The sequence below is a fragment of the Juglans regia genome, chromosome 16 (genome assembly GCF_001411555.2).
Source record: "Juglans regia cultivar Chandler chromosome 16, Walnut 2.0, whole genome shotgun sequence".
In the NCBI taxonomy this organism is placed as follows: domain Eukaryota; kingdom Viridiplantae; phylum Streptophyta; class Magnoliopsida; order Fagales; family Juglandaceae; genus Juglans; species Juglans regia.
The window spans coordinates 24,442,606-24,461,884 of NC_049916.1; the positions used below are offsets into that span (position 1 = coordinate 24,442,606).

The 19,279-nt window shown below is 34.1% G+C and overlaps 3 protein-coding genes across 6 annotated transcripts; 1 reads left to right on the plus strand and 2 right to left on the minus strand.

Annotated features, from left to right (window-relative positions):
- Positions 1–7,155: 7,155 nt before the first annotated feature.
- Positions 7,156–11,819, plus strand: LOC109006537 (B-box zinc finger protein 19-like). 4 transcript variants are annotated; one of them, XM_035686268.1, is made up of 8 exons: positions 7,156–7,291; positions 7,676–7,677; positions 8,014–8,176; positions 9,317–9,413; positions 9,728–9,843; positions 9,928–10,170; positions 10,277–10,370; positions 10,451–11,819. In XM_035686268.1, exons 3-8 carry the CDS (start codon positions 8,084–8,086, stop codon positions 10,540–10,542), a joined length of 735 nt encoding a protein of 244 aa, XP_035542161.1. In that variant the 5' UTR covers positions 7,156–7,291; positions 7,676–7,677; positions 8,014–8,083; the 3' UTR covers positions 10,543–11,819. The 4 variants fall into 4 exon arrangements, with proteins under 4 accessions (XP_035542161.1, XP_035542160.1, XP_035542162.1 ...); XM_035686267.1 differs by lacking the exon at positions 7,676–7,677; XM_018985840.2 differs by lacking the exon at positions 7,676–7,677 and having other exon boundaries at positions 7,158–7,291; positions 10,285–10,370.
- On the minus strand, positions 11,725–14,373 carry LOC109006536 (fructose-bisphosphate aldolase 1, chloroplastic). Its single transcript, XM_018985838.2, has 6 exons — positions 14,100–14,373; positions 13,574–13,843; positions 12,904–13,013; positions 12,699–12,789; positions 12,310–12,579; positions 11,725–12,211 (listed from the first exon to the last, which is right to left on the minus strand). The coding sequence occupies exons 1-6, from the start codon at positions 14,271–14,273 to the stop codon at positions 11,933–11,935; spliced, it is 1,194 nt and encodes a 397-aa protein (XP_018841383.2). The 5' UTR covers positions 14,274–14,373; the 3' UTR covers positions 11,725–11,932.
- A 1,054-nt stretch (positions 14,374–15,427) lies between these two features.
- LOC109006535 lies at positions 15,428–18,600 on the minus strand. The gene is made up of 2 exons (XM_018985835.2): positions 18,478–18,600; positions 15,428–16,688 (listed from the first exon to the last, which is right to left on the minus strand). Exon 2 carries the CDS (start codon positions 16,684–16,686, stop codon positions 15,652–15,654), a length of 1,035 nt encoding a protein of 344 aa, XP_018841380.1. The 5' UTR covers positions 16,687–16,688; positions 18,478–18,600; the 3' UTR covers positions 15,428–15,651.
- Positions 18,601–19,279: the final 679 nt, after the last annotated feature.

The following is a 19,279-nucleotide window of genomic DNA, read 5'->3' on the forward strand; positions in this document are numbered from 1 at the left end:
TGATTTTTGTTAAACGACACGGGCTTTTCACTTTTAAGCACTGAGAAAAAAAAAACTAAAACTTGAAAAAAGGACTTTCGAAATCACAATTATTGGATTTTTTTTAATATAGTTATGAATTGTAAATATTACATACTTATTTTTAAAAAAATAAGATTTTTTGTTAAAAAATTAAAAATTTAATTTTTTTAATTTTTTTAAAATGAGTGTAGAACGTTTCAATTTTTTTTTTCTTTTTGTTTTATGATGTGTTGAAAAAAGATATTGGAGTGGGTGGAAAAGTCAAGGGCTTCAACAGCAAGTATTGTTGAAAATGTTCACTAAACTTCTTGTAAGAAAAATAAGAGAAAATAATCAGAATTTTTATCCCTAAATAAATAGCAAATAACGATCGGATAAGGATATTTTTTTTATTCGGTTTGGAATTAATAACGTAAGTGTTTTTATTTATTATGTTTTCAAAAGGGAAAATAATTTACTAGCTGTTGAAGGATTAGGTTGACAAGTGAAATGATTAGAAGTTTTGTATTTGAAAAATGCTTGTTGCAAGCGCCTGGTACAAACAGCGTGTAAACGTGGCTGACGTGGAGACACTTGATAAGAGAAAGACCGAATTGATAGAGCTGATGAGAGAAGAAGAATTCATTTTAAATCTGACGTGGCATGAATAACTGCACGCCAGTTGTATCTAACGACTGTATATAAAAGAACTGTTTGTATTTTGAGTTTTCTATTCAACAGCTCTATAACATACATATGTTGAGAGAAAAAACTAAAAAGATATAAAATAAAAACAAATATACGATATAAAGCTGATTAATATAATTTTTCTCGTATTTTATATTAAATAATTGGTAAGCGAGTCCAACAGGTTTCTTCTATTATGGGATTACAACGGCATGGGTTCCTCATCCAATTTTAAAGTCTTTATCGTTTAAAATATAAGTAATACTAAATATATACAGTTATAAGATATATAAGTCTCGCACGTCTTATTTAAAAAAATACGAAATCAATTATTAAAAAATAATTTTTTCATATGATTCTCATATTTACTTATTTTAAAAAAAAATACTCAAAATTTACACATATTAAAATTACGAATATCATTTATCTATTTCAAAACTCCATGGACAAATGTATAGATTACAAACCCTAAAGAATTTTTTTTTTTTTCTCCCTCTTTTGTCTTTTGTGGATTACAAGTTACAAAGGAAGTAGGTGAAGAAGTCAAAAGAGAGGGAAAGATGCAATAAGGCCCCTCCATTTTGCTTGCTTTGGTACCAAGAGCTGATGTCCCACGAGTTGATGTTTTCTTCTTGTTGGTGGCTCCCTTTACGTTAGAAGTAAACGGCTAATTTTTAAATATTATTTATTTGACTAAAACGATCCTACTAATTTTAAATAATTTCACAGCACACTTAATAGACGTGTTAATATACGTGCTTACCTCTAAAATTTGGCTCCCATTTTATGTTTTTTTTTTAATAAAATAATGTCTAATGATATTCCTAGAAAACATTGCTACGTTTACTGAAAATAGATCCTGAATAAGGATCCCGAACAGTTTATTTTATTTTTTTCTTTTTATTTTTATATTTTTTTTAATCATTATAAATATTTAAAAAAATAAAAAATTCACAATATTATTAAAAAATATTTTCTTAATCACTAAATAAAAACAAAAAAATCATTCGGAATACAAATTTGGGATCATTTTCGGGACAAAAAGTATTTCTCATTCCTCTTAGATCTTACACTATTTGTTGTACATTTGAAAGAATTATAATCACTTCTGAAAAAACGAATAAAATATTTTATTTCCAATTGAAGAATGTTTCAAGCATTTTTTTTTTCCCAATAGGAAAGCTGGAAATACATTACAAATAGAGTTGGTGGAGCGTTTGTTGACATTTGAAAGACAAATATATTATTGATAATAATTATGGCCGAAATAATTATTTGAAAGAGACTGATATCTATGGCTTTGAATGATTAGATTCGTTTGGAATCTAAATATATATTAATTTATTATTATAATTTTTTTAAATTTTAATATAAAATATAATAAATAATTTAATTATTTTAAATCTTAAAATAATAATAATAATAAATAATATTTTAATAATATTTTATCATCTCAACTCAACTCAGTTTAATATTCAAATGCAACCTTAAGATCTAGTTTAGATAGTGAGATATTGAGAATATCTTACTATTATTTTTTATTTACTTTTTACTGTTATATACTATTATTCAATAATCTATCATTATTTTTTCATTATTGTTAATAAAATACTTGAGAATACCTCGTTACGTACCCAAACACAACTTAAAATACTTGTTAGCCAGTTTGGTTTCCTAAAATGCTACTGTAAATTTCATCTTAGAGTAAAGATTTATACAAACCATAAATATACACAAATATACAAGCTTTGCACAGTTATTTGTAAAAAAATAAATCTCACCGTAAAAAAGTGTAAAATAAATATATATATTTTTTTGTGAAATCCACTTTTATTTTTTATATATAACAAATTTACGTGAGATTTAGACACCTTATAAATTTTGCACCTAGCATTACTTTTCATAGTATATGAAACACTCATATGGATAGTATATATTATATATATACTGTAAAATCCACATATTATGTTTATTTTATTCGTTTTAAACCGTTAAATTTACATTAAAAAAGAAAAGAAAAGATAATTGTATCTCTATTCTTACGAATATATAATCACAAATAAACAAAATGGAACCCAATAGACTTTGTTTTAAGACAAAAGAAAAAGAAACAAAGCATCCTTTGTTGAGAGTTTTGGATTGCAACTACTAAACTATAAGTAGCTAGCTAATGAATTGAACATATAATTTATCAATTATATATTTATGCAGTCCGGTGCTACATATACCCTTGTGATCAATTCGGAGAATTAGGCCGGTTATTTGAATAATAAGATGAGTTAAAATGACTTGTAAATAATAGTACTGAAATTATTAATTAAAATTAGATAAAATGATCTGATCAAATAGTTTCATCTCGATCATGATGGTAGCACGATGTAAGACATCTCAAGTGCTGACAAAAGAATATATATATATATATATTATATATATATATATATATTGCGTGTGTGTACACACTTATGTATGCATATACCACTTATTAAACAAGATCATTAACGACTGTACTAGTAAGTGATATATAAGTGATACAGTCAAAGACTTGCAACACCTTTATCTGGGTTTATATATGCATGTTGCATGCACGCGTACCTATTATTATTAGATGGGTCCATCAGGTTACCCACTATGAAAGCAATACCATGTGAAAATTAAAAACTGTTTTTAATTAGAATATTGGAGCTATATATTTAATATATATAGCTGAATATTATATATTGGGCGAAACTTGCTTATTTTCCTGTATGTTTTCTGGTTGTAGTAAATTAATGAAACTCGATGCTGATCATTTAATTGCTTTAAATCCTTGCAAAATTCATAACTCATTGATGATCAGCAAGTGGTACTGAAGTTGGAGGCGTCACCCAATGATTTTCTTTATCAGAGTTGCATGCAATATTGGTGCATATATGAATTTTATTATTTAATTGTGAGTTAGAGAAGTGTTAGAATCATAAAGAGATCTTATAAAAATAAATTCATAAATTGACGTTATGTATGTATGCATGCGCGCGCCCCAGGTTTCACCCCAACAGGATTGTAATAATGCTCTGCATGGCATGGAAGGTGGTGGTGGGGCGGGGAGCGGGGGGGACTGGATAACCCAGTTGAAGGACGACCCCTCTACATGCATCTCGTAATCATTAAGAGCTATATATCTTTTATAGCTTTTCTTCTTTCCTGATCGCCAAAATTTCGAGGTGATCAAATATACAAAGATGTTAGTGAGCTAATTAGGATTAAAATGATGAATGTGAGAAATCACTTTTGAATAGATAAATATTTCGTCGAATAAAACTTACAAATTAATATAACTTATTGTAATGCATGATATTATAAAGCTCTTTTTACATGAATATCGTATCTAAACACTTCTCTTTCTAATATTCTTGTTCTTTTATGTATCTGTTTACTTGGGAAGCACGGCAGAATAATCACTCGGAGAAAGTTCACATGTAAAAGAATAATAATGTTATATGCAGTCATGGAATGCACAAATGACGTGCAGTTGCTTTAAAAAAAAATAGAGTCTATTATTAAAAAATTAATTTTTTTCTCATGTGAGTCTTATATATATATATATATTTTTTTTAAATAATTACGCAACGCTTGTACACTCACAACTGTAACTATCATTTATTCATATAAAATGACTAGTGTTTGACTTCTGCCCCTCCTCAAATTGTCTAATTACTTATATCTCATTACCAATAATTAGTTTAGTTAATGGAATATCCACGCACCAGTGAAGTGGTTTCGAACCAAACTAAACATCCTACTAATTCCCACAAAATGATTACACATCAAATCGTGGTTATTTAACTTAACATGACATTTTTCGGTTGTGTTTAGTTGTTAAATCAAACTCAATTTATTTCAAATTAATTATTGATAAAATTTATTACTTTTTTAATTTTTCATAAAAAATTTAAACTCATTTTAATCTATTTCATACATTTTAATCTAAAAAGTTAAACTCATATCAACCTAAAAAAGTTAAACTTGACCAACTCATCTCAACATCCAAACGTAGGCCTAGCCTTCCAATGGTACAAATGGTTAAGACACGTGTGAGGGTATCCTACGCTACATAAAAAATGGACTATATATGTTTCATGAATATTAATATTCCTGCAGAAACCCTTAGGATCAAACAATATCGTAGAAAAGTAAGGGCATACTATCAAACAAAGTAGTCGCATGTTATTTTCAAAGACACCATGATCATCTCCATCCATTTTAGCTGAAATTACGCCACAAATTAACGCTGATTTAGATTAAAAAGGTATTAATCAAGTACTGTAGTTTTATATTAATGTATAATTAAGCTAATTAAGTTTAGACAATATATATATATAAAATATCCTGTAGAAGGTCAATTGGGTGTCCTTTTTATTCCAAATTGTATATAATAGATACATTAATATTTCATGGAGCCCCTAAAGTCTTTCATGGGGACTCTTATATCTATGGAACTGCACCCATTAGAAAGATAAGTCAATCTTCCAAACAACCCTAGACTGCCTTAATTTCTTGGCTTATCTGTTGGTGGCAATGGATTCGGTTTGGATTTTCTGAAGAATGATTTTAAAGGAGGTGGGTAAAATAATAGGACCTGTCCTTCTAAGTATTGGCTGAATGGGGCTATGTTAATTTGGAGGGTTGCATGGCTTTGTCAATGGGGCCAACCATTTGAAAGAATATGGTTTAAGGAAAGGGGATGAAGGCAGAAGGCTTTCCATATTTTGTTTTGATATTTGATATGATTGACGGACTCGTTTGTTTTCGTAGATGAGATGAGTTGAGATAAATGTTGAAAATTAAAAAAAATATTATTATTATTTTAAAATTTAAAAAAGTTGAATTGTTTATTTATTGTGTAAAAATTTTAAAAAATTGTAATAATTAGATGAGATAAAATGTATTGTATTGTATATCAATATATTGCTTCTAGAGAGTATGTATATAATTTCTATGCTTTTTATACAATCAATTTCAGTTTGGTGAAACTTGAATAAAATATTATTATTCATCTTAAATTTTATCATTTTCAATCACGTTTGTTGATGTGATATCTTTTAGAAAGTATTATATATTTACCACCTAAATTAAAAAGTCATTTACAATAAATTACATCAATAAATATAACTAAAAACCATAAAATTTAAAATAAGAAATAAATTACAATAAAAATAGCATATCCACCTACATTTCAAACGAGGAATGAATCATTGAATACGGTTTCGAAATAAGCCCATAAAACAAAACAATAAAGTAATAAACCTTGGGGGCCCAGTTCATTTACCCTCTCAATGCCAGCTATTCCCTTTTCTCTATAGCTAGGCCACGCGTTCAGAATAGCCCAATTCAGAACCACCTCCATCCGAAGCCGAGCAAGGCTATAGCCTATCTATATAGAAGGCTGCTCGGGTGCCGGCCAGCAGTACAGCTGGACGTAACCCTACGCAATTTTTTTTATTTATTTATATTTTTTTACTATTTTTAAATTTTTTTAAAATATAAAAAAATATATCGATATACTAATAATTATTTCTATAATAAATGAGTAAGAAAAAAAAAATTAAATACATAAACGATTAAAATAAATAAATAAAATAAGATGACATAGTAATATTATTCACATGAAAATTACTATACTGTCCAAAACTTATCGTTCCATTTGACGACTTAGTAATTTTATTTTTATTTTTTTATTTAATAATGAAAGAAGTAATTTTAAACATATTGATGTATTTTTTATTTTTTAAATATATTAAAAAATGTGAATATAAAAATTATAAAAAAATTATAAAAATAACTAGTAATATAAACGAGCAATGAGCTACTCAGGCGACAGAGTGGCATGAATCTAAGAAAAAAGCATTGGAAAGAAGATGAGAGGGGATGGATTAATGTGAAGACAGAAATTATGAGGAAGAAAGAACAATAAAAACTAATAATTTAGATGATAAAAAAGTGATAATTTTGGATGTAGAATTATAAAAGGGATAATAAATTTAATGATAATAGGAGGTGATAAGGGTATTTTCAGAAAAAGTAGGGAGTAAAAAGAAAGTTGTATTCCGTTTAAAGAAGGAAGGAAAAGGAGAGGTGTTGAATGTAAAGGTGGGGTAATGGCAGATATGGCCGAGAATGGACTGGATGGAGCTTTCAATGACTCACTACTCTCGAATCTTGTGGCTTTGGATATAATAGTTGGTAACCCACAAAACACCTGTTTCCCCGAATTTCCTTGCATTTTCTTTCCGGATAAAGATAGGGATCCCGCTGGCGGATCCCGTTTAAATATAAAATATTTAAAACTTTTTTTTTATATTATTTTTTTAACATTTTTAAATATTTTTTTAAAAAAGTTCAAAATATTATTAATCACTATATTAAAAAAACTAAAAAAAAAAATTGAGGACGGGAAAATAAGCGGGATCCCCCCAGCGGGACACCGTCATTTTCCTTTCTTTCCAGACAAACGACACATCTCTCTCTTCTTTTGGCCTTTCGTTTCTCTATTGGTCTCTCTGCTACAGCTACAAGCTCTTCTCCCAATACGCCATCTCCAATCCATCTTTAGTACCAACTTCTTCTGGTACAGCAAATTTACTCTCTCTTTTTTTTTTTTAGTATGATAACCTATTAACATCACGATTTAGTTTTTTCATCCTATCACAAATTGTCACCATCTTAATAAGCAACTAAACATTATCAAAGTTATGATTTTTTTTTTTTTTTTTTGATTCATTGAGGAGGGAGATCGAACCTCCTGAATTTTGGAGGCTTGAGTGTTATGACATCAGTCCATATACCTTACTATTAATTAGTGTTTATTTTCTTTCGATATCTCTAATAAGACAACATCATAAATACCATCAAGCTGCAAAAACCATTAGATGTAGTAGAATATTTATGCAAGTGTTTCATTTAATGGAAGTTTGAGGTATCATAATTTTTGAAAGCAGGGAAGAAAGAAAAGAAGTGTGTAGTAGTAGTCCCTACTACTCATGAATGGATATGGTGTAATAGAGACTAATAACAAAGACAAAGTACAACAACCCAAGGGGTATTAGCCAGGTGTCAACTGTTACAGAGAATACATCTACCCACTGTCTTGTTACATGTTCTTCCATCTTCCTCGGCACTCGGTCGTTTACTTTAGAACATCCTGCACTGATCCGATTTCTTATTCTAATACAAACAACAAATCTCTCTGTTTTCATCTGTTTAAAGTTTTTCTTTCTTTCTCTCTCTCTCTCTCTCCAAGTCTGATTGACTATGTGTTCTTGATTGTGACTCCCTTTTATCTTTGAAAAGAAAAAAAAAAAAAATTACATTGAAGATGATAAAGGAGGAATGACTAGAAGCAGATTGCAAGTCAAGGAAAATGCGAACGCTTTGCGACGTGTGCGAGAGCGCCCCTGCCATCCTTTTCTGCGCCGCCGACGAGGCTGCTCTTTGCCGTGCCTGCGATGAAAAGGTAATCTCTTTTTTTTTTTTTTTTCCATATTTAATCTTTAAAACGTTGACTTCGAGAATCGGGTTGATCAGAACTTCGTTGCGTATGTATAATTCAACTCAGTGGTACCGTAAACGGAAACTTGACGGGTCCTGTTATGCTTTTTATGAGTCGGGTAATATGAAAAATGATTCTTTTAGGTTTTTTCTGAGGTGGGTTAGAGCTAATCGAATATTTAGAGGTGTGGTCAACCGTAATTTGCTTTCCATTTATTTAAATAATCGTTGTCAATCAAATTCTATGGTCTCCTCTGGCTTCAATGCAATTGTTCTCTCTCTCTCGATCGCTCCTCTCACGCACTCGCATTTGGAGGAGTTTCAGTGTCCATATTGCTCATCTCGAATAGTATGTTCTTGGCCGACCTTTACCTTGAATTCAATAAAATTCCCCTTACCTTTTTCATGTTGGTATGCGGCTTTCTTTGTCAAACGTGAGCATGCAACCTGATAAATTTCACTCATATGTGGTTGCCGGTGGGCGTTGCTCAGTGTGTTGAGATCATTTTCCCACATCACATACTCTTTTAGGTATGGTCAGTGTTTGATATGTTATTGCTTGGACAACTTGCATTAGGCATTATCGGTTGGATGGTTTATATAGATCTCTCTTGAAAAGGATAAGTTTAGTTATCTATTTATTTGTTCATAGGGTTCAATTAATAAGGTTTGCAGGGAGTCAATATCAACTAATCTAGTGCTGATTGTTATCTAGTGCCCATTGTTATCTATGCATGAATGATCAGTTTTTTTTTATCTAAGCTTGACTTGATCTGAACATGGGATTTGAGATTTGACTGGGGGGACTCACATAAGGCCTTTTTTTTCACTGTACTCGAGTAATTGCTTTAAAACATGACAAACTGGCCTCATTAAATTAAAATTGGCTGATAGATCATGGTAACTTTCTAATGTCTATTGTTCTATCAGTTCACATATCACAAATTAAAATTCTTTAAGTCGTTTTTCCATTTAGAGGTACAGGAGTTTTTTTTATAGGAGAGAGGTGATGATTATGTAAATTCTGAATCATTCTGCTTTCTCTGGCCTTCAAATAAAACAATGACACTGGCATTACATGGTTTTCTGTATTTTGGACTTGTAGGTCCATTTGTGTAACAAGCTTGCTAGTAGGCATGTACGAGTTGGGCTTGCTGCTCCCTCTGATGTCCCGCGCTGTGACATATGTGAAAATGCACCTGGTATGTTATTTTATTTTATGTTGTCTTTTGGGGTAATGATTTTAGTCCCCCATACTACTACCGTTTTTTCACAATTTGGAACCCAAAACATCAAAACTTTCAATTTGCACCCCAAACCACCACTTTTTAGCAATTGCATTCTCAGTTTGGACTCAACCATTGATATCAATGAAAAATTGTCGACTCCAAACCGAGTGTGAAAATTGCCCAAAACAAAGGAGTGCAAATGAATGGATTTTGTACTTTTGGTTGCAAATTGTACCTTCCTTTATTTTTTTGCAAGAGTTTTTCATTGAACTTTTGTATGTGCATAGCTTTCTTCTACTGTGAGATAGATGGCACTTCACTTTGTCTGCAATGCGATATGATTGTACATGTTGGTGGCAAAAGAACCCACGGGAGATATCTCCTACTGAGGCAGAGAGTTGAGGTTCGTGTCTGTGTACAAGCAACTACTGGTTTGGGTTTGTGTTTCTCATAGGCCACCTGAATCTTTGCCTTCCACTCTGTGTAGTTTCCAGGGGATAAATCTGGCCGTTTGGAGGAACTAGGGCTGCAACCCCGTGATCCAAATGAAGCAAGAAAAGAGCAGAGTCAGCCACCTAAGCTCATGGCAAGAGAGAATCAGCAGAATCACAGAGTCCCTCTCATTCCAGTGCTAGACAACAATATTGGTAGTGATAGCAAGATGGAAAACCAAATGATTGATCTCAATAGCAGGCCCCAACGGGTACATGAACAAGTTTCAACCAACCAGGTATTTGTTTTTTCAATGTCCATCTAGGTCAGCAGTTCTTTCACTGGGGCACTATTATATATCTCTCTATGCTCTAATTTTTTGGACTTAAAGATATTGTGGGAAGTTGAACAGGGTGTGGATGTTGGGAGCGGCACTAATCATGAATCTGCAAGTCTGGCTCCTTTGCGATCTCAAAAGAGAGCTGAAAAGTGAGCAAGGTACCACCTATATTTAATACCGAAGTGGATCATGTTGCTCTCTCTCTCTCTCCCAATGAAGTTGACACCATGTTTTACAGCTTTACGGATTGGGAAAATACACTACAGTACATGCTGTTCACTAAATGCTACAGGATTAGTGGGACTGCTACTGTGTGGTGGCTCAGTATGAATTTTTAGGTTAATACAAAAAAACCACAACGTTACAGAAGCTGTTGAAGAGCTGTGTATATTGTATATTTTCTCTCGACATGGAGCCTCCTTTATGCATTCGAAGGTTTTTTTTTTTTTTTTACAAGTAAATGCAGTTGAAGGTTGACTTAACTTTCGTTTGATTTCAACATTTTCTGAATATTTGTTTACTTGGGTACAAACAACATCTGTTTACTTAAGTGAGAAAAGTAAGTTCTTGAATGCATGGAATTTATCGACTGTAAAGGGGAAAGTGGCTACTATTTTAAGCATCCAGGCTCTTTTCTTATATAAAGACCCTGATGAATCAGTAGTTGAAAGCAATGAAGTGAACTGAGTCAGGCAGCCTTTTCTCCACACACGCACTCATATTTCATAATACTGGCTGCTACATCTTTGCTTGTGACCAACTGTGATAAACTAGCACAAGACTGAGTAGAACTTATCCCAAGACAAAAGGCAAACGTTCTACTTACGTCTCCCCTAACACACATTTTACATGAACTCAAATCTGACAGTTTAATTCTGAACTTGAAAGAGGAACTTATCTCCCGTTGTAGCACTCGTGATATACTTATAACGTGCAATGAGTAGCTGTAAATTGAGCCATTGCTGCCTTAACCTTAGCTTGAATTGCTTTGATGATGGTTTATGTTTTGGTCCCATACACACTGCCCCACAGGATACCGATTACTGAGACCTTAACTTGCAAAAGAAGAAATGATTTTTAACGCATCATTTGAATCACTCTTCCATTACCGTGGTGTAACACAATCCAGCTAGTAGATCAAACATGGCTAGAATACCGTGAGAAATTGAAATTTTGAATGGTAGGCTTTGGCGATGCACTAACGGTCAAAGAAAAATTGAAAATTTGGGGTGCTCATAGGTCTGAAAGAATTTATGTTTGGCTGTTCTTGTGCCAACAACCAGATCCAAAGATTAAATCAGCTTCGTGCTAGTGGTATAAGATCAACCAGTGAGATATACTAATGCTTTCTTCTGCGACCCTGTCTTACGAACTTAGCTTGATGTTGGAATACTCTGACCAGTGGCATTGTTCGAAGATGAGCTAAACAGCTACACAGAACTAATCAATGGTAACGAGGAGTTGATTCTAGCGAGAATTCCGGCCAGATTTTAGATGTTAAACAACATATCAAGTTCAAGAACTTTAGCTTGTGATGATGCAAATTTAAGAACACATGCACTACCTAATCTCATTAAGAAGGCTATTAAGTAGCTAAAAGTACATGTAATCATGAACAAAAATAGTTTCCACGCTTTAAAGCACAGTACAATCCATAGAAACTAGTATTTCATTCCTCCATCATCATCATCATCTATTGCTTTTGGCACAAACAGCTTGATTAGTAGACATAGCCCTTGACGAACATGCCTTTCTTGGCCTCTTCTGACTCTCCTTCACCAGTGTACTTTCCAAGCTGGGCAAGAGAGTTGGCATTGGCACGGAGAAGCAGTGTCTCCTGAGCTGCCTTGACGTTCTCAGGCCTGCCTCCCCATGTCTTAAGACAAGTGTTCTGGAGGGCTCTGGCATAGGAGAAAGACACGTGCCATGGGTTTGGAGATTGGTTCATGGCATTCAAGTTCAAAGTTGCTTCAACCTCAGATTGGCCACCAGACAAAAACTGCTCAAACAAAAAGAAAAATCAAAATTAGTACCTAAATCATCACTATATTCAAGAATTGTGTATAGAACTTTATTATCATATGTTGTGACACTTGCCATGATTCCAGGCACGGATGGGGGGATTCTTCTGTGAAGGAGCTTGAGGGTGTAGTCGGCGACTTGTTGAGGAGTGGCCCTGTCCTTGCATTCGGCTCCAGGAGTCACCATACTAGGCTTGAGGAGAATACCCTCAAACAGGACATTGTTCTCAGCAAGGTAGAAGAAAACCTCAGACCACACCTTCAGGGCAACCTCAAATGTCCTGTCAATGCCGTGCTCACCATCAAGCAGGATTTCTGGCTCCACAATTGGGACCAACCCATTGTCCTACAACATCCAACACAATTCATGATTACCATATTAAAACTACTTCCCATTGCTTTCAGAAACACTCTCTCAAATGCTGACTGAATATTATATATATGGTACAATTTATGTGTTCTTACTTGAGAAATGGCAGCGTAGCGGGCAAGACCCCAGGCTGCTTCCTTCACTGCCAGGGCAGATGGACCATTGGGAATGCTCACAACGGTACGCCTAGTTGATCAAGTTGATATATGTTACATTACATTCTCTTTAGTTATATATATATATATATATATATATATATGAGCTATAGTCTTCGTAAAAGATAGGGGTTTGGATTTGTACCATTTGGCGAAACGAGCTCCTTGCTGGTAGTAAGCAGCTGTGCGAGAAGCGAGGCCGTCGAGACCTTGGCACCATGACTCGTTGTTGGAACCGGCCAGGGGCACCAAACCCTTTTGTTCTCATTAATTAAACCACATATTGATGTTATTTTCCATGGAAACAAAATGTTCTCTACATACTTATATTCTCTCTCTCTCTCTCTCTCTCTCTATATATATATATCTGTGCGCGTGTGTTGGTTATCAAAAGTGCCAACTATCCATTTCATTTATTGCAGAGAGAGAGGATATTGAAGTGAAAATAAAACGTGTACAAGTTTAGTGACAGTAAAGTCTCTTTTAATAAATGAGATGTACAAAACATTAAATACCTCACTGTAAGATTTGTTCGAAATTCTTAGATAGCTCATAGCATTAAAAGTTGTAGAGTCTGTCTCGTATATCTCATCTCTTTTTAGATTTGGACCATCCGACTCGATCAGTCTATCAAAGATGATCTTTATTCGTCTTTGTGATAGCAAATATAGATATACAAGGCCTTAAAGCATATATATATATATATATATATATATATATATATATATAATATATACCGAAATTAAACGAAAACCCAGAAAACCTTTTCAACAACAAAAACTGACTCAAAATATCAGGGCTGTTTCGTCGCTTACCTTGTCAACTTTGATACCAGGGACAATTTTTTGCTCAACGAGAATATCCACAATCTTTTTTCCTTCAGTGGTGGATTGGTAGAGGGTTTCCTCAAACAGGATAGCACCAGAGATGTATTGACCCAGGCCAGGAGCTGTCACAAGGAGGGTACGGTATGCTTGGCGGTTGGCCTCAGTGTTCTCTAACCCAATTGAAGCCAGACGCTTCCCACATGTAGCATTAGACTCGTCCATGGCCAAAATCCCACGTCCTGGTGATGCGACGATTTTCTACATCCGAGAAAAGACATATTATTATTAGTAGTTTTTCCTTAGTGTGGCTCTATGAGATGCAGCAAGAGAACGGAAAGCTCGAAAGAATTGAGAATTGTGGGAATGGGACTACACTTTTTTTAGGCAATATTCTACGTGTTTGAACATGTTTCTTCCCAAGTTCTTATCATGAGTTTGTTCATGAAATTTGATAAGCACAAAGAAGTATTACTCTAGTAATGATAAAAAAGTGAAGAGAATTTTCTATCCATACCGCTGTCTTGACAAGCTCATCAGCATAGGACCCTGCGCGGATGGTGAGGGCGGATGTGGCGGTGGCCGGGTGGCACCGGACGACGGAGAACGAGGGCTGGCGGAGGGTCTGGCCCTTCACCCACTCGGATTTATCAAGGACAGGAGATGACTTGAGGAGAGATGCCGATGCCATTGCTTGCAGCTTCTTGTTGCAGATTGCAGCAATCTTATCTCCTCCTCTAGCTGCTTTGAGCCTCTTTACCACACATGCACTCTCACTCACTGTATTTATAATTGTAAGTGTACTCTCAAAGATGTCCCATTTGAGGCTGGTGTGAGCCAACGTATCACGATTCGCCAAGTGGATGATAACTTGCTGACTTGTCATGCTGCATACGTGGTTGAAATGGATGGTTTTTTTCCCACCTCGTAAAAACATGATATATAAAGAGGGAAAAAAAGGAAAAAGAAAAAAAAAATTGTGATATTTGTCCTTAGGCTCCGTTTGGATTGAAAAATGATCTCAATTCATTTCATCTTATTATTATAATTTTTTTAAATTTTCAGATAAAATAAAATAAACAATTCAATTTTCTTAAATTTTAAAATAATAATAATATTAAAAAATAATATTTTATTCAATTTTTAACTTTCATCTCAACTCTCAATCCGTTTAAGCTAAGAGGAATGGACAAAGATATCACATTGACCATAAAAGGAATCCAATCAAGCATGAGGCTGCTATTTATTTCTCTTGCTTTGAATTAATTCGCTTCTTACTAATGGCCATGGTTAAGTTTTACAGTACGAGAGGTTGTGATTTTCCTGTCGACGGTCGATAGCTTGCCAGGTCAGCTGATTCACGTGATCACCCATGATTTTCCATACCAGTAGTCCACCATGCATACACAAATTGGTGTTGACCGTTGTCCGTTTATGCATATCATTGGGTGGGTCCATCCAATTTGCATATGCACGGTGGATGTACAATGCCAATGACGTGTGGGTTAAGGTCCTGCCAATTGTTATGCGCGTATCAGGGCCCTGCTTCTGATTTTTGTTTCCATGAAGAATTCATTCATCAAAATTATGTAGAATTGCAATGCAGAACCCCAGTTCGGTGAGCATGAGGGACGCAGTTCTGGCGTTTACACGGCCTTCAACATTGCAAACAGCTGCTGCTAGTTCTACATTGAAAAATCTTGAAAAAATAAATAACTAAATAAATAGGTAATGCTGTAAACCGATTATCTTCAAGCATCCAGATAGAAGAATGAGAGAAAGTTGCAGGTAATTGACTTTCCATGAAAATCAATTGGTATTACGACAATGGAAACAAGAACAAAATCTCAAAATCTTCTACGGTTCACTGTGGAAGATTCAGGGTTCATATCTAACTGTCATAACCCAATGAACTGTTATGGCTAGATGCTATTTAAATTTCGAATCTGTCAATGCATAGTGAAAGACAGCAGGTTCAATTTCCGGGGAAAGTTTAACAACCACATCAAAACAACTTGAAACCATACGTCAGCAGCAGGGGGAAAAACAAAGGGAATATGCACATTCGTTTAACTAGAAGTTTGATTCAAAGAAAGGTCTGCCATGGCTGAAACTAGATGGTCAGGAAACACTTCTTCGACATCTTTGGATACTTCTAAATCATTCAAAGTTGATGGCATTGGCTTGAATGAACCTTCTCTTAGGGCTGCCTTGTTTAATTGTTTACCAAATTCATCTTCCTCGGATGGAATGCCCAAATCCCAAACCCTGAAGATATCCTCAGTTGAGGGCTCCATCCCATAAGCTGAAGAACCCAAATCAAGCCTTGGTTCAATACTTTCACTCTCTTTCACGCCTTCAGTGTAAGTTGGCAGAAATGGATTTCCCTTCAAAGTTAAAGACTTCAAACTGTTATTCTTAAACTTGAGTGGAAGATGATCACCATCTCTTTCTGTTTTTTTGTTAATGAGAACAAGGTCATCTGAGGTTTCTCCCTGGAACTGCACAGTCTCTGACTCCTCATAGGAAGGTAGTATTTCAACATCAGTTCCTTCGGGTAAACCACCACTAACTGCAGCAAAGGAGTCGAATGATCTGAAGTCGGAACTGACAATTTCTAGTAAGGCATTTTTCAGAGAAGCCCAACTAACTGAATCTTCGGGATCTTCGATCAGGCAGGAGTTAACCCAAGCAATATCTTCTCCGGAAAACACTTCTCCACTCAGGTTAGAGCTTTCTATCAGGCCATCTTCCACATCCATGGCTGCACATGTTTGGAGAACAATGCCATCATCACTTCTTCCTCGGAAATGCACAGTATCTGCCTCCTCCAAGGAAGGTGGTATTTCCACATCAGTTCCTTCTTGAAAAAAACAACTAATTGCAGCAGAGCTGAATGATCTGGATTGGGAACTGAGGAGTTCTTGTGAGGCATCTTTTAGAGAATCGCAACTCCCCTTTGAAATTTCAGGATCTTGGACGAGGCACGAGTCAACCCAAGCAAAATCTTCTGGGGAAAGCACACCTCCTCTCTGATTAGACTCTACCGAACTCAGAGTAAGAGAAGAAATAGAGCCTTCCTTCAGGACATGTTCTATATCCATGGCTGTAAATGTTTGGGACCAATGTCAGTGGAGAAAAGGACTTCAAAAAAAAGAGAAGTGTTAAGTTCACAAAGAGATCTCACCAAAGTAAAACTCACAAACTGATGTGGTTAAATGTAATACATTAAATCAAAAGAACTTTGCAATTTGATGCACCACAAAAAAGCCACACCAATTTGTGAACTTTAGTTTTGCGAGATTTTTTTGCGAACCAAACATTTCTCTTAAAAGAAATGATTGCAAAAGCATACAAATGGAAACAAGTTCAACAAATGACACATTATATATATAATTCCTCAGTAATAATTATTTTAAATTGGGAGTTCCATGCATGTCTAATCCGATCAGTTGCACCTATTAGAAAACTTCAAAAATGCTTACCTTGTCGTCCATTTCAGGTGCAAGTGTCCCTTATCCATAATCAGTTAGACCTAGAAAACTATACAACGCAAAAAGAGATATCCTCCTTGCTACCACTTGCACAGCAGCACCATAACACTGGCGCCAACCATTTCTTTCACATATGAGGATATTGCTTACGAGTAATATTAGATACAGTCATGGGTTGTACAAGCACCGCACACTCCTTTTGAAAAAATGTGGGGTCCACTATTAAAAAATTAATTTTTCATATGGGTCTCATGTTACTCACTTTTTTCAAAATGAAGTGCTGCACACTAGGACTGCAAGTAGTAGTAGTAGTAGTAGTAGTAGTAGTAGTAGTATAACAACCACACAAACAGCAGGAGAATTATGGCAGTTTGGGTGCCTGGGTCAAATATGCAGCTTATCAGACTCGAGATTCCTTCTATTTAACCTTTTTAAGAGAGCTCACAATTGTGGCAAGCAAAGGGCATCAATAGCAAGTGTCGTCTATACCATATCCACTAGTTTATAAACAAACAACATATGAATCTATGATAAGGCGCCTAATGAATACCATAAAATGAAAAGCAATACAGATTTCATGGAATTAATAAGATTGTTAGAACTGGAGCAAAATAAGACAATTGTCAAATCAACAAAGCTCAACATGATAGAAAAGAATAAACTTAATAGGAAAATCATCGATATACTTTTCAACACTCCCCTCATATATGGAGAAGACAGAAAACCTATCATGACATTTTAATTTGGAGATAAAATCGCAATTGGAATTCAGGATCATTGCTTTGATACCACTCTAAATCACCAATAGTCAGTCTTATCAGCTTAAACTCTTGGGATAATCTTATCAACTTGCACTCTTCAGAAAATCGTTGATTAACGCGATTAAGGCTCTAATTTTTCACGTAATTCTGGCACTTCGAACCTTAAGAAAAATCATTAAACCGTCCTCAATTAGCCTCGGGAAGCGACATCTCTCTTTTGAAAAAAAAAAAAAAGGGAAAATTCTAGGCTTCGGTAAAAATTGAAAGCAATAGTAGCCAGTAGGCAAGCTTCAAGACGACCCTTAAGCCCTAAACCTCTGCAAGAACACTAACAATTTCGGATAATCGGTGATTAACACAATTAAGGCTCTAATTTTTCATGGAATTCTGGCACTTCTGACCTTGAGGTAAATCTTTAAACTGTCTTTAATTAGCATCGGGAAGCAACATATCTCTTCGGAAAAAAAAAGAAGCAAAATTCTAGGCTTGGGTGAAAAATTGAAAGCAATAGAAGCAAGTAGGCAAGAGTAGAGATGAACCTTAAGCCCTAAAACTCTGCAAGAACACTAATAATATCGGGAAGATAAGGAAGGAATTGATATTCGAAGGCAAGAAAAATAGAGAATCGGGAGCCGCTTACCTTTGTGGATTCGAAAGCACAATGTCGCAAATAGGGATCAATACGTAAGGGACTCGAGGGGAACCCTTCAGAGAGCTAATTACCACCGATGCTTTGCTTAGAATCAATAACAACAATAATAATAATATATTGTATTTTAATTTTAATTTATTGTATTGATATTTGAATATTTTTATTAAATATATATTTTAAATATCTAATTTAAATTGTAAACAAAGAATAAATTTTTAAATTTTTAGAAAACAAAAGTCGAAAATTTTACGCATATTCTCTTTTTTAAACTTTAATGATCCCATATAAAATTGAATGGGTGGCACTACAGCGGCACCACTGTTGAGAATTATCGTTTTATGCATTAGTTATTATTTATTTTTATATTTTATATTTATAATTTATTTTTATAAAATATAGAGACATTTTTTATAAAATTGAAAGGATTTGTTTATTTTTTAAATATATTTCAACTCATCTCAATTTATTATTATAATTTTTTTAAATTTTAATATAAAATATAATAAATAATTTAATTTTTTTAATTTTTAAAATAATAATAATATTAAAAAATAATATTTTATCGTTTCAATTCGACTTAATTAAACGCAGTCTTAGAATGATAAATAGTATGAGAAGAATTTTTTTTTTTTTTAATCCAAATTGAATTGAATTGCCTATATCCACAGCTCAAATAAGCTTTTGGACTGGATTTGCTCTTATCAGAATGACTTGATCTTAACAACTTCTGGCTCTCGGACTTCCAAATCAAGGTTGGGCCTTTATGCTGTTGCCTAAACCTATGCAAATA